The sequence below is a fragment of the Chondrus crispus genome, genomic scaffold (assembly GCF_000350225.1).
Source record: "Chondrus crispus Stackhouse genomic scaffold, scaffold_100, whole genome shotgun sequence".
Taxonomy (NCBI): Eukaryota; Rhodophyta; class Florideophyceae; order Gigartinales; family Gigartinaceae; genus Chondrus; species Chondrus crispus.
The window spans coordinates 69,503-80,372 of record NW_005178862.1 but is presented as its reverse complement, the minus strand read 5'-3'; the positions used below and the strand labels follow the sequence as shown (position 1 = coordinate 80,372).

Below are 10,870 nucleotides of genomic sequence, written 5' to 3'. Positions count from 1 at the left end.
TCACCCTCTTGCCCCTCCCCCCCTCGCTCTCCACCACCCCCCACCATCCCCGGCTACTGCTCAACCTCCCCCCTCCCACCTCCCACCACACGCCCGCCATGACGCTGCCCAAGCGCCCGGCCGCGCTGCCGGCGAAGGGCGTGAACGGCAAGCATGACGCCAAGCCGATTCGCACGGTACGCACCACCTCTCTCAGCCCCCCTCCCCGCCCGCGCCCGGGCGCGCGCGCGCGCACGCCGAAGGATCTAACGCGTCCGGCGCGGCAGTACGTGGATTTGTCAAAGCTGCGCAAGACCTCGCTCAAGCGGTACAAGAAGCATTTTAACCTCGACGTCAAGGCCGACTCCAAGACCGAGCTGCTGGAGGCCGTGGGACGCCACTTCGCCGCCATGCCCGTCCGCGAGGCTGACGTCGCACTGGAGTTTCACAACTTCGCCCGCTCGCTGCGTGCCAAGCGCAACGCCCTGGGACAAGATGCCGCTGTCGCCTCGGGCACTGCCGTCGACGCGGCTGCAGCGGCGGCGGCTGCGGGCAAGTAGCCACGCGACCCGCCGCGCTGGAAAGAAACCGCCGCGATCGCACTGGGGGGGAATGCCGGCACGACGCTTCTCGCTCGTCGGCACCGACTTTTGCCTTTCAGCTGCTACGTGGTCTGCCCGCGGCGTGAGCGACTATCCGTATGGGGTCGCGCTTTTGTAAATGATGACTTTTATCTTGCTCGTTGCGTGTTCCAGCTCCCTTCCGCCGCCGTCGCTCCGGCCTCCTTCCACAGGCGGAGGGGCAAGGCGAGGTGCGATGCAGACGCCCGGAAAGCGGGCAGGAGGCGTCAGCTTGGGGGCACGCGGGGAATTTTATTCGTAAAAATCACTTTTCATCCTTTGCTGTGGCACGCGGGAAAGAGGAAGACGCGCGCCACCGGCCGAGATGCACTGTCACGCGTGATGCTCCGCGTCACAGCCCGAGCCGTCTGGCACGCGCTTCGCGCACCGCGTCGAACGGGTTGCGCTCGTCCCCGCTCCACCGCGCCACACGCTCCACCTCCTCAAGCATCTCGCGCACCTTCATCCCTGCCGCCGCCAGCGTCTGCTTTCTCCCGTCCGCTATCGCACATCCACACGCAAAGTCACTGTCTATGTCAGTTCCCTCCGTCCCCGCTTGCCTCGCATGCCTCGCATGCCTCGCATGCCCAATCGCCCCGCCCGCCCGCACGCCCCCGCGTTTTCTTACGTACCGTACTCCAACCCGATCGTCGCGCGCCCGTACTCCTCGATCAGATGCACGTCCACCTTCAGCTTCGCGTTCGCCTCGCGCACCGCCGGCGACCGCACGCGCCGCAGAAACTCCCTGTTGGTTCGTCGCGTCAGTTTCCGCCTCTTCGCGAGCGCATTCGCGGTCCGTCGCATCCGCCGCATCCGCCGCATCCGACATACCGCGCCGTCGTCGACCGGTGATCGAAAGGATTCAGCTCCACGCGCACCGCGCGCAGCGTCTTGAATAGCTCCGACGATTTGCGGCTCGCGGCCACCGCACGCACTAGCTGACCCATGCCGAGTGTCCACGGCGGTGGGAATGGGGGCAAGGGGGTCTGGGGATCGATAGAAGTGCACAGGGGTTTGCGCCGGCCGCATGTAGCAGGCCCGAAAATATTGGAAATTTTGTAGTTTTTTTTCTCGGGCACCTCGTTGATCCGGTTGGAGTCAGGACAGAGGAATGAGGGTTGAACCACGGACAGACGTTGGCCTGCGTTTCACCTCAGTTTCTCCATCTCTCCGTCTCAGGTCCCCACTGCGACGAGACGAGACGAGACGAGACGCGTCCACCCTCCGTCGCCTCGCCTTGCCATGCCTGCCATGACGCACCTGATCAACCCACCTCCGGTGCTCCTGCCCCCGAAAATGCCACTGCACCTCTCCAACTTCCTCCCCTTGCTCTTCCTAGTCCTGCTGCACCTCTGGCTGCACTACCGTCAACCCCTCCCGTACATGGACGAGCTCTTCCATATCCCACAAGCGCAAGCCTTCTGCCGCTCCCTCCGCGTCAAAACCCTCCCGGCCTACGACCCCGCCATAACCACGCTCCCGGGCCTCTACCTCCCCCCCGCCGCGCTTCACTTCTTCACTTCCGGTCGAATCCCATGCTCCCCGCGCGTCCTCCGCATCACCTCCCTCCTCGCAGCCGCCCTCGCTCTCCCACTCCTCTCCTCCCTCCTCACAGCCCTCCGCGCCCGCGCGCGCCGCGCCGCCCGCCCGGACCCGTCCCACGCCGTCGCGATCTGGCTCCACCCCGTCGCCCTCTTCTACGCTCAGCTCTTCTACACAGACCCTCTGGCGCTCCTCGCCCTCCTCCTCGCGCATCTCTACGCCCTCCGTGCCGCGCATCTCCGGGCCGCCTCCTTCGCCTTCTTCGCCGCGCTCACGCGCCAGACCAACATCGTCTGGCACTTTTACCTCGCCGCCGACGCCGCCATCCCGCTCCTCGTGTCTCGCTGCACCCAGAACAAGCCTCTCTACACCTCTGTCCGCATACTCCTCCCTCTCCTTTGGCCGCACGCGCTCACCGCGTGCGTTTACCTCACCTTCCTCGTCCTCAACGCCGGCCCGGCCCTCGGCGACAAGGCCCACCATGCGCCCACAGCCCACTGGGCAATGCTTCCTTACTTCCTCGGATTCCACGCCGCCTCGTATCTCCCGTTTCAGTTGCTTGAACCGCGCGAGCTTGTCGCCCAGGCTACTATCCTGCGCCGCTCCCCCGCTTTGCGGGCTGGCGCGCTATCCGTCTGCGCCGTGCTGGCCGCCATGATTGTTGCTACGGGTGACCATGTGCATCCGTTCACGCTCGCGGATAACCGGCACTTCGTGTTTTATGTGTACCGCAAGTGGCTCTTGCGCGCCCCGTGGAGAAAGCTGGCGTTGCTGCCACTATACGTGTGGGGGGCCATCGGGCCGGTGCTGGAGCTGGAGATGCGCCGGCGAGGGGACGGAGGGGTAGAAGGGCAGGTGCGGGACGAGGGGGAGGCGATGCGCACCTTTTACGTTGGTGAGTATGTCAGCGACGCGCTGCTAGTGCTGTGCGCGGCCGCCAGCCTCGTGCCGTCGCCGTTGCTGGAGCCGCGGTATTTTGTTGTCGCCTCCACACTGTGGTCCATGCGCAGGATGGCGAGGCGGGCGGCCGACTTTCCGGCGTGGGGGATGTGCGGCGTCGCGGCCGCGCTGGCGGTCGTCAACGTGGGCTTGGTGTATGTGTTTGCGGAGATGCCATTCGAGAGACCCGTTGATGCACACATGCCAAACGATTCGTCTCCCGGGAGATTCATGTTTTGATGCGCGCGTGCGGGTCTCGTTGCAGCCGACGCGCGCCGATGGCAGTGAGAGACGGTCCATTTCGGCTTGTCTTTGGGACGGTAGGCTCTCTGCATCAGACCTCCGGCTTGATTCCCAGGATTCAGTCTCGCTATTAAGTAGATCTCTTCGAGCGAGAAGAGCTAGCGAGAAGAGCTCAGAGAGGATTTTCTTGTCTCTCAGGGAAGGCGCCATTCTTTGATACTGTGTTGTTGAAAGGAGAAGAACGTGCTTTCCCGCATGCGAAACGTGCAGTCGACCAGATTACGCAATCTCGTTCGCAAAGCGTGGACCAGCAAGCGATGGACCGATGGTGAGATATCAAAAAATTCAAAAAAGCATATTTATTGAATATGCTTTTTTGAATTTTTTGATAGACCGGTGTGGTGGTCCGAAGTGGGCATACGGCTTGGCAGCTGATTGGATGTATCTTTGGATGGGAAGGTGGGAACACTGCCATTTTCGTCGTCATTTTGAAGGTGATACAACCAGCGGCCTCATACAGGGGTCATGCGGACCAGCAAGGTTGATGAGGTGATGGTCACTAACAAGTCACGTTGAATGGTAGCATTGTATGCATCCGCAGCAAGGCCTTATCCACAAGGCTTGGACGTGTGTTCGTCAACCAGTCTTAGGCCTCATTTTTTTGGCGGCGCACAAGTTCAGTGGAAGCCCTCCGATACGACCACGCCTCGGCAAATTGAACCGCGGCACCGCCCCCAACATAGGACAAACCCAGCACTATGGTCCTGTAATTTAATTGGGTAGGCTATCCCGACTATCAATGTACTCCCCACAACCAGGACATGCTAATCGTGCATGAGAGACAAATCAGAGTTTGTACCCTTCGAAGGGTAGTTTGTTTGCGAACTCAGGGCGACCTTGTGCGACATTCAAGCATTTCGGTCCCCTGATGTGTGCGTGTCGAGAAAAATGCGTGAGATGTTGTCCACTACTACTGTATCGCTAACTTCCGCTTGTTAATATGCGAGTGTAAATAAAACTCAGGTCTTTTTGGCTACAGTAAAAGAAAACATTTACATTACGTACTGTACCAATAAGTTACGAAAAGTTAAGCTTGTTTCTGGTGCTCAAAAGCAATTGTATCTCCTCGGCTTGCTCGGGGAATTCCCGCAGAGTGGCTTCAATTTGGGGCTCGATCCCAGTGCTTTGTTGCAACTGCAAGGTTGTTACAAGCCGCGCCATGACCTCCAGTAGATCTGAAGCTGACGAAAATCGGTTGCTCAATAGTCTTTCCATGCCCTGTTCGCTGAGTCTTTCCTTTGGAAACGTTCCTTCCTTTGCAGTGATTGATTTGTACACAGTTAGTATGTTAGCAAACAGAATGGAAAGTACCGTTTGGGATCCCGCCCTAGAAACAAGCATCGACAACTCTTCAGCAGAAACCAGCAGAATCGTCGAGAAGACCTTGCCCAGGCACATAGCAACGGCAAGACTGCTCTTCAAATGCCTCAATTGACTCTCTCTCACCCCTCCGGCATCCAACCCGAGCCATTGGGCGAGTAAAGTCTTCACATTGCCCTCGACAAACGCGGAGCGGGACAGTTTTTCACAAGCCCAGAAAGGGACGGCACCTTCCTCAAGGCGCACTCGTTCGGCAAGTACAGCGGAGAGCATGCGGTCTAAAATTTTCGCGAGTGCGTCTTGATCTTCAACCTCTGCAAAGCAGTATGTGAACGGGATTAAGGCAGATGCACACATTGCAGCGTCCATCACATCAGGTATTGCTATGATTGACATACTGGACACCAGTTGCTTCACAGCGTTTGACATTGCCTCAGCATCCATCTTACGATCGGGTCTTATTGACTCAAACCTTCTCACTGAAAACCACAAGGCAAAAGCCACCCCGTACGCCATTGGCCATTGCTCAGGCCCACTACATTTCTGCGAGGAATAAGAATTTGGCGTTTGGGTTAGGTGAGATTGATACGTCCCAAGATGTTCCAACAAACTCAGGCTTCGAGCGATTGTCGCGGCGCTGGTAGATAACTCATTCAGTATACAGGGCTCTGCGTTCGATGTTCTCAGTTCGCTCCCGATTGCGTCCCATGCCGTTGCAAGGTTTGAGACAAGGAATCCATTTCTCTGAAATGCATAGCTACATGCTTCGTGGGACGTTTGGCATGATTGCAAGCTCCAGACTAAGTATTTAAGCCATCGGTTTGAAAATGGCCAATAACACGGAATCAGAAATTCGGAGAGGTGCATATCCGCGTTGACCAAGTCGCACCCTTGAAAAAATCGGCATGGCAATCTTGACAAAACGTCGAGCATATATTGACCTGCGTTCGCCCCAGTACTTTCAACACACTTGCGCAAGTGGTGCAGAAAAACGCCCTTCCTGCCATTGCGTATTTCCCCATTCGTTCTTTGCAGCGACATGCTTTCCTCAGCAAACATGCACACCCCTTCTGCGATCCATTCCGGACTTACGGCGCCATTAACATTGGAAACCGCCACAAACATGCTGCTTTCAGCAACAACTTCACATGCGTCCCTTCCATAACCGCTGAGCACTCGCAGAATGTTCTTCACGGCATGCGGTCGTCCCCATCCACAACGATACTCAATCTGCAACACATCCTGACAGGTAAGCTTCGCTCGCCCACTAAATTGCTGATTAGAGAGGATGTGGGTGATACTATTTAGAACGTTCGCTGCCTCTTCGGTGACATGCTCATCTGTCATGGTGTCCAGGACATTTCTCGTCTTCATGAAGCGCCATGGCACACACAGTGCCCACTGCAGTAGCTGGAGCAATGGATCAAGTCTTGGCAAACGATCTTCACTTGATCGTGCGGTACTTCTATCGACTTCTCCCATGTACGATGTAGACAGACGGTAACGAGACCCTGGCCAATCGTCTTCTTGTAGAAAACCAATTAAAGTTACGCAGTTGGCCGCAAACCAAACGGATTTCCTTACGCTTACAGGGTCGCGCAACGGCAAAGACAAGAAAACAACATTTGCGAAACTAGTCAGCTGTGTGCCTGCTCCAGTCCATGACACATAGCAGAGGTCTGCCACAGAGGAGACGGTGTTCATCGAGAAAATAACAGAGAAAAGCTTTGCTATTCCTATGACCTCAGAGCGTCCCAAGCATTCAATGCGCATGCAAGCAAGAAAGAAGAGATTGTACTGAAAAGGCTTTTGCAGAGCTTGCAGATTCTTGTGTCCGAATATAGTGACAAAGAAGGCGTACAGCAGCATCGCACCTGTCTCCCACCACTTCTCACATCGTTTGAATGTGTTTTCGGCGCGGAAATCCGAATCAGATTTGCTGGTTGCCAATCCGTTTAGCAACCCTCGAAGTACATCCGATGCAACCAGCCCCAGTTGCTTCGCACTTGCACAAACCTTGACAGCGCTCTGAAGCCGGGGTAGTATCGAGCTCTCCATCAGCTCCTTGAAATGCACTACATTGTTCGTTTTGCAATCACTAGAAGCATCGCTAGATGTCGACTTGATCAGATTCTCGATAACTTCAACCAAACTGGTCGATTCGTTGATAGTGGATTCCTTTGAACTCCAGCCGGGCTGCACCTTCGCATTGACTGACAGTTCTGCATTTCGCTGCTTCTTGGCTTGCTCTATTTCTTTCAGAGCGGCGTGCGCCTGTGCCGCGGGTATTGACTTATCTTTCCTTACGAATGCCATCGTTTTAATCAGGTTGGCTCGATGCTCGTCGAACTTGTTCCTGTTCATATTGAAAACCACTTCCTCTGCTACTGCAGGATCGAGGTTGCTGTCCAGCAATACCGGAAGTGCATGAGAACGAAAATGATGGCGGTAAAAATTCATATGCCTCACCAACGCTTTCGGGAGCTCTCCACCATTCTCGGCAAACTCTTTGACAAACTTGATTATAATCACTTCATTTTTGCGTCGAGCGATCAATGCATCCGAAGAGGAAGGGCCAGCCTGATTTCCGTTCCCAGAATGATGCAGGGGATTCAAATCACTGATTTTAGACCGCACTTGCAACAAATAGTCACCAAAAAGATGCAAATACTGCTTATCTGCGGAGAACACTCTATGGTTCATCCTCAAAAATCTAATCGGCTCCAGGGGTGTCAGCTCACTGAGAACAGCTACCAGAACCTTCGTGGACTTTGCATCGCTTGTGCGGACCAAGTTTTTGAGCCATTTCTCATGCTCCTGGAAACCAGCACTGGAATCTTCCGAACCTTTAGAGACGTTTACTGGCAAGAAAAGCCTGCGAACCAAACAGACCAAAGTAGCGACGGTGCGAAGGTCACTCTGAGCACGAGCTGAAGCAAATACTCCCGCAACCGCACACTCCATGCCTCTTCTCTCACCCCCATCCACATCACCATGAGACTTCTTATCCAAAATTCTCTGTATCAGCACAACAATCCTTGCCAGGGCTCCGCTTTCTTGACGTTGTCCTCTATCTGCAATATCCTTCGATGCTACGAGCGATGTTAGACATTCCGTGAAGACTTGCGTAGCTAGCGAGGGAGACACGGCCGCGCAAAGTACAGATAAAGCCTTCTCCTCCGCCACGCCGCCGCTCAAGTACTCTCCCGGATTTCTCCCTGTCGCGAGGCCAGACATTTCCGGCGTCCACTACGGGTATGAAAAGTTCGGCAACGTTAAAAAATGAAAGCTGCATGATGCGAACGTGATGCACTAGCAAACACACAATAGCTGCAGGTACGTACCACTAAACCCTTGTCACTTGCCGTCTCCCTTGCCAACCCCGTCGGCATAACGACCCTGCGCAACCAATTGTAAAAGCGACCCACTTGCATCTCCACACCTTCCTCGACCTCGCGCAGCACTCTCAACGCAACCTCCGTGAGCCTGAACATCTTCCCTGCATCTATCGCGCTACCACGACTACCCCGAAACAGCACGCTCACAAAGGCATCGAGAATCTCTTCGCATCCTGGGCCCCCTTCGCTCACGAGCTCCTTGATGAGACCTTTCAAACCCGCCTGCACGCCGCGGCAAGAGCACGCCTCTGGGCGTGACAGCTCATACACTGCGCGGCGAACGACGACCTCGGGGAGCAAGTCGCACGCGCGGAGATTCCTCGCGCGCAATAGGGCGAGCGTTGCACATAGAGGAGCGACAGCTTCGTCGTCATCGTCTGCGTGAAGCGAAGCGAGGAGCTCCGCGGAGCTGTAAAAGCGGTCACGCAGCTCGGTTTGAAGTGCACGGAGGGCTGCGTGGCCGCCCTCTTTAGAGATACATATCAGGGACTCGCAGAGGGATGTGAGGCGGCTCGAGGCGTGGAGCAGGGAGGTGGGGAGGTTGGCATACTTGGGGGGATACGGCTCATCTGGGGCGTGGTGGAAGACGGAGAGAACGGCTGTGTGCAAATCGGGCGAGAGCCGGCGCTTCTTGCGTGGGGCGGACATCGGTCATCTTCAGGAACAGTCCTCCTGCAGCTGCCCTTGACCTTGGTCGACTTTGGACTTGGGACTCTTGCCGTGTCGACTATCTTCACAACAACAATGGTTGCAACTGCTGATTCGTCATGGGGTGGTGGAGAAGGCCGTGATGGGATCAGAAGGAAAGGTACACGTGTGCCCCCGCCGTTATGCTGATCCCCAAAAATAATAGAAAAAGAGATAGATGGTCGCCCGTTGTCCGCGTCGCTGGCTCATTTTTCTTACCTGCGGCGCTTGTCCGCATCTTTTCAGGGCTTCTTGTGCGCGGCGATCCATAATCGACTTTGTCGTACCCGATACCTCCCCTCTTCCTCCTTTCGCTTCCTACACACGATGAATCCCCAAGCGAGCGAGTTTGTTCCCTCATGGCTCGCGCAGCCGGCCGACGAGCCGAAACCACAAGTCAACGACAAGCCGCAGGGATCTTGGGAGGACGACCCCACGGATTCCCCGCCCACGGAAGCCCTCGCAAAAGCCGCCATCTCCGAGGTCAAGTCGGAACACACCGCCGCAGCATCGGAAGCCCCACCCGCGAAAGCTGAGCCCACAAGGCCCAAGGCTCCCGTGGAAAACACATCCCAGAACGAGGTGGATCTGGGGGCCTTTGATTTGGATCAGAAGAAGCCGCTGAACGTCGTGCTGCTCGGGCATGTCGACGCGGGGAAGAGCACTATATCGGGGCATATTCTCGTGCTCACGGGCAATGTGGACGAGCGTACGATGGAGAAGTACGAGAAGGAGGCCAAGGCATTAGGACGAGAGAGCTGGAAGTTTGCCTTCGCACTCGACACGTCGGAGCAGGAGAGGGCGAAAGGAAAGACTGAGGAGTGCGGACAGGCTAGCTTTACAACGGAGACGAGGCGCTTTACCATACTAGATGCACCCGGTCATAAGAACTACGTGCCGCATATGATCGGTGGGGCGAGCCAGGCGGATATCGGCATTCTCGTGATTTCAGCGAGGAAGGGCGAGTTTGAGACAGGATTCGAAAGAGGGGGGCAAACAAGAGAGCATGCGATGCTGGCAAAGACTTCGGGCGTTAGGCAGATGGTTGTTGTAGTGAACAAGTTGGATGACACGAGCGTGCTCAACCCCGATGGTTCGTGGAGCGAGGAGAGGTTTTTAGAGTGCAAGACGAAGCTGGAGCCATACTTGAAGCAAGTCGGGTGGAACTCGAAGGGCTTGGTTTGGATCCCGGTGTCTGGCATAACGGGCCAGAATTTGAAGGATAAGGTTCCAAGTTCGACGTGTTCATGGTATGATGGAGAACCGCTTTTGGATGTACTGGAGAACCTACGTCCGCCGGAGAGATTGCTATCGGGGCCAGTCAAGATGCCGATTTCGGAGAAACACAAGGAGATGGGAACAATGGTAATGGGTAAGCTCGAGTCCGGAGTCATTAAGGTTAACGACAGGCTCGTTATGATGCCGAATCGTGTTGAAGTGCTCATAGATTCGCTCCAGCTCGAGGGTTCGACCGCGCAAGCGGCGGAGCCAGGGGATGTTGTTCGCCTCCGGTTAAAGGGTATTGAAGAGGAGGATGTCCGGGTCGGGTTTGTTTTGTGCTCATCAACGGACCTTGTTTCTTACACACACTCTTTTATTGCACGATTGATGGTGTTAGAGCATAAGAGTATCATCTGCGCAGGATACTCCGCCGTGATTCATATTCATTCTGCTGTTGAGGAGTTCACCGTGTCTAAGCTGTTGGCTGAGTTGGACAAAAAGGGTAAGGCAAAGCAAAAGAATCCCAAATTTGTCAAGCCCGGCATGAGGTGCTTAGTACAGTTGAAGATGTCGCAGCCCATCTGCGTCGAGCCGTACGATGTATTCCCACAACTCGGACGATTTATGATCCGTGACGAGGGCAAAACAGTTGCCGTGGGTACAGTAGCGAGGTTGATATCTGATTCCGACAGACCAGACGGGTCGAACAGAGATTAAATCGCTTAGCATTGACTCGATAATGTAACTTGACAGACGCATCTTAATATTCTGATTAGTAGGAAAATTCCAACAACTGTTTCTGCTTTTGCAGCCGGTGCCAGAACTACCTCTTAACGGCAGCCGTAAAAGTGTTGGGAAGCC

General features: G+C 55.6%; 6 protein-coding genes; 4 read left to right on the top strand and 2 right to left on the bottom strand.

Annotated features, from left to right (window-relative positions):
- The first annotated feature begins 699 nt into the window (after positions 1 to 699).
- Positions 700 to 861, top strand: CHC_T00001489001 (hypothetical protein). Its single transcript, XM_005712134.1, has one exon. The coding sequence runs from the start codon at positions 700 to 702 to the stop codon at positions 859 to 861; it is 162 nt and encodes a 53-aa protein (XP_005712191.1).
- A 10-nt stretch (positions 862 to 871) lies between these two features.
- Positions 872 to 1,546, bottom strand: CHC_T00001488001 (hypothetical protein). The gene is made up of 3 exons (XM_005712133.1): positions 1,431 to 1,546; positions 1,232 to 1,344; positions 872 to 1,032 (listed from the first exon to the last, which is right to left on the bottom strand). Exons 1-3 carry the CDS (start codon positions 1,544 to 1,546, stop codon positions 872 to 874), a joined length of 390 nt encoding a protein of 129 aa, XP_005712190.1.
- A 295-nt stretch (positions 1,547 to 1,841) lies between these two features.
- On the top strand, positions 1,842 to 3,320 carry CHC_T00009283001 (Alpha-1,2-glucosyltransferase, family GT59). Its single transcript, XM_005712132.1, has one exon. It carries the CDS (start codon positions 1,842 to 1,844, stop codon positions 3,318 to 3,320), a length of 1,479 nt encoding a protein of 492 aa, XP_005712189.1.
- Positions 3,321 to 4,400: 1,080 nt separating this feature from the next.
- CHC_T00001487001 (hypothetical protein) lies at positions 4,401 to 7,940 on the bottom strand. Its single transcript, XM_005712131.1, has one exon. The coding sequence runs from the start codon at positions 7,938 to 7,940 to the stop codon at positions 4,401 to 4,403; it is 3,540 nt and encodes a 1,179-aa protein (XP_005712188.1).
- A 363-nt stretch (positions 7,941 to 8,303) lies between these two features.
- On the top strand, positions 8,304 to 9,060 carry CHC_T00001486001 (hypothetical protein). The gene is made up of 3 exons (XM_005712130.1): positions 8,304 to 8,401; positions 8,464 to 8,873; positions 8,963 to 9,060. The coding sequence occupies exons 1-3, from the start codon at positions 8,304 to 8,306 to the stop codon at positions 9,058 to 9,060; spliced, it is 606 nt and encodes a 201-aa protein (XP_005712187.1).
- Positions 9,061 to 9,115: 55 nt separating this feature from the next.
- On the top strand, positions 9,116 to 10,870 carry CHC_T00009564001 (Peptide chain release factor eRF3, (GTP-binding subunit)). XM_005712129.1 is given in 2 exon segments: positions 9,116 to 10,726; positions 10,727 to 10,870. The coding sequence occupies 1 exon segment, from the start codon at positions 9,116 to 9,118 to the stop codon at positions 10,724 to 10,726; it is 1,611 nt and encodes a 536-aa protein (XP_005712186.1). The 3' UTR covers positions 10,727 to 10,870.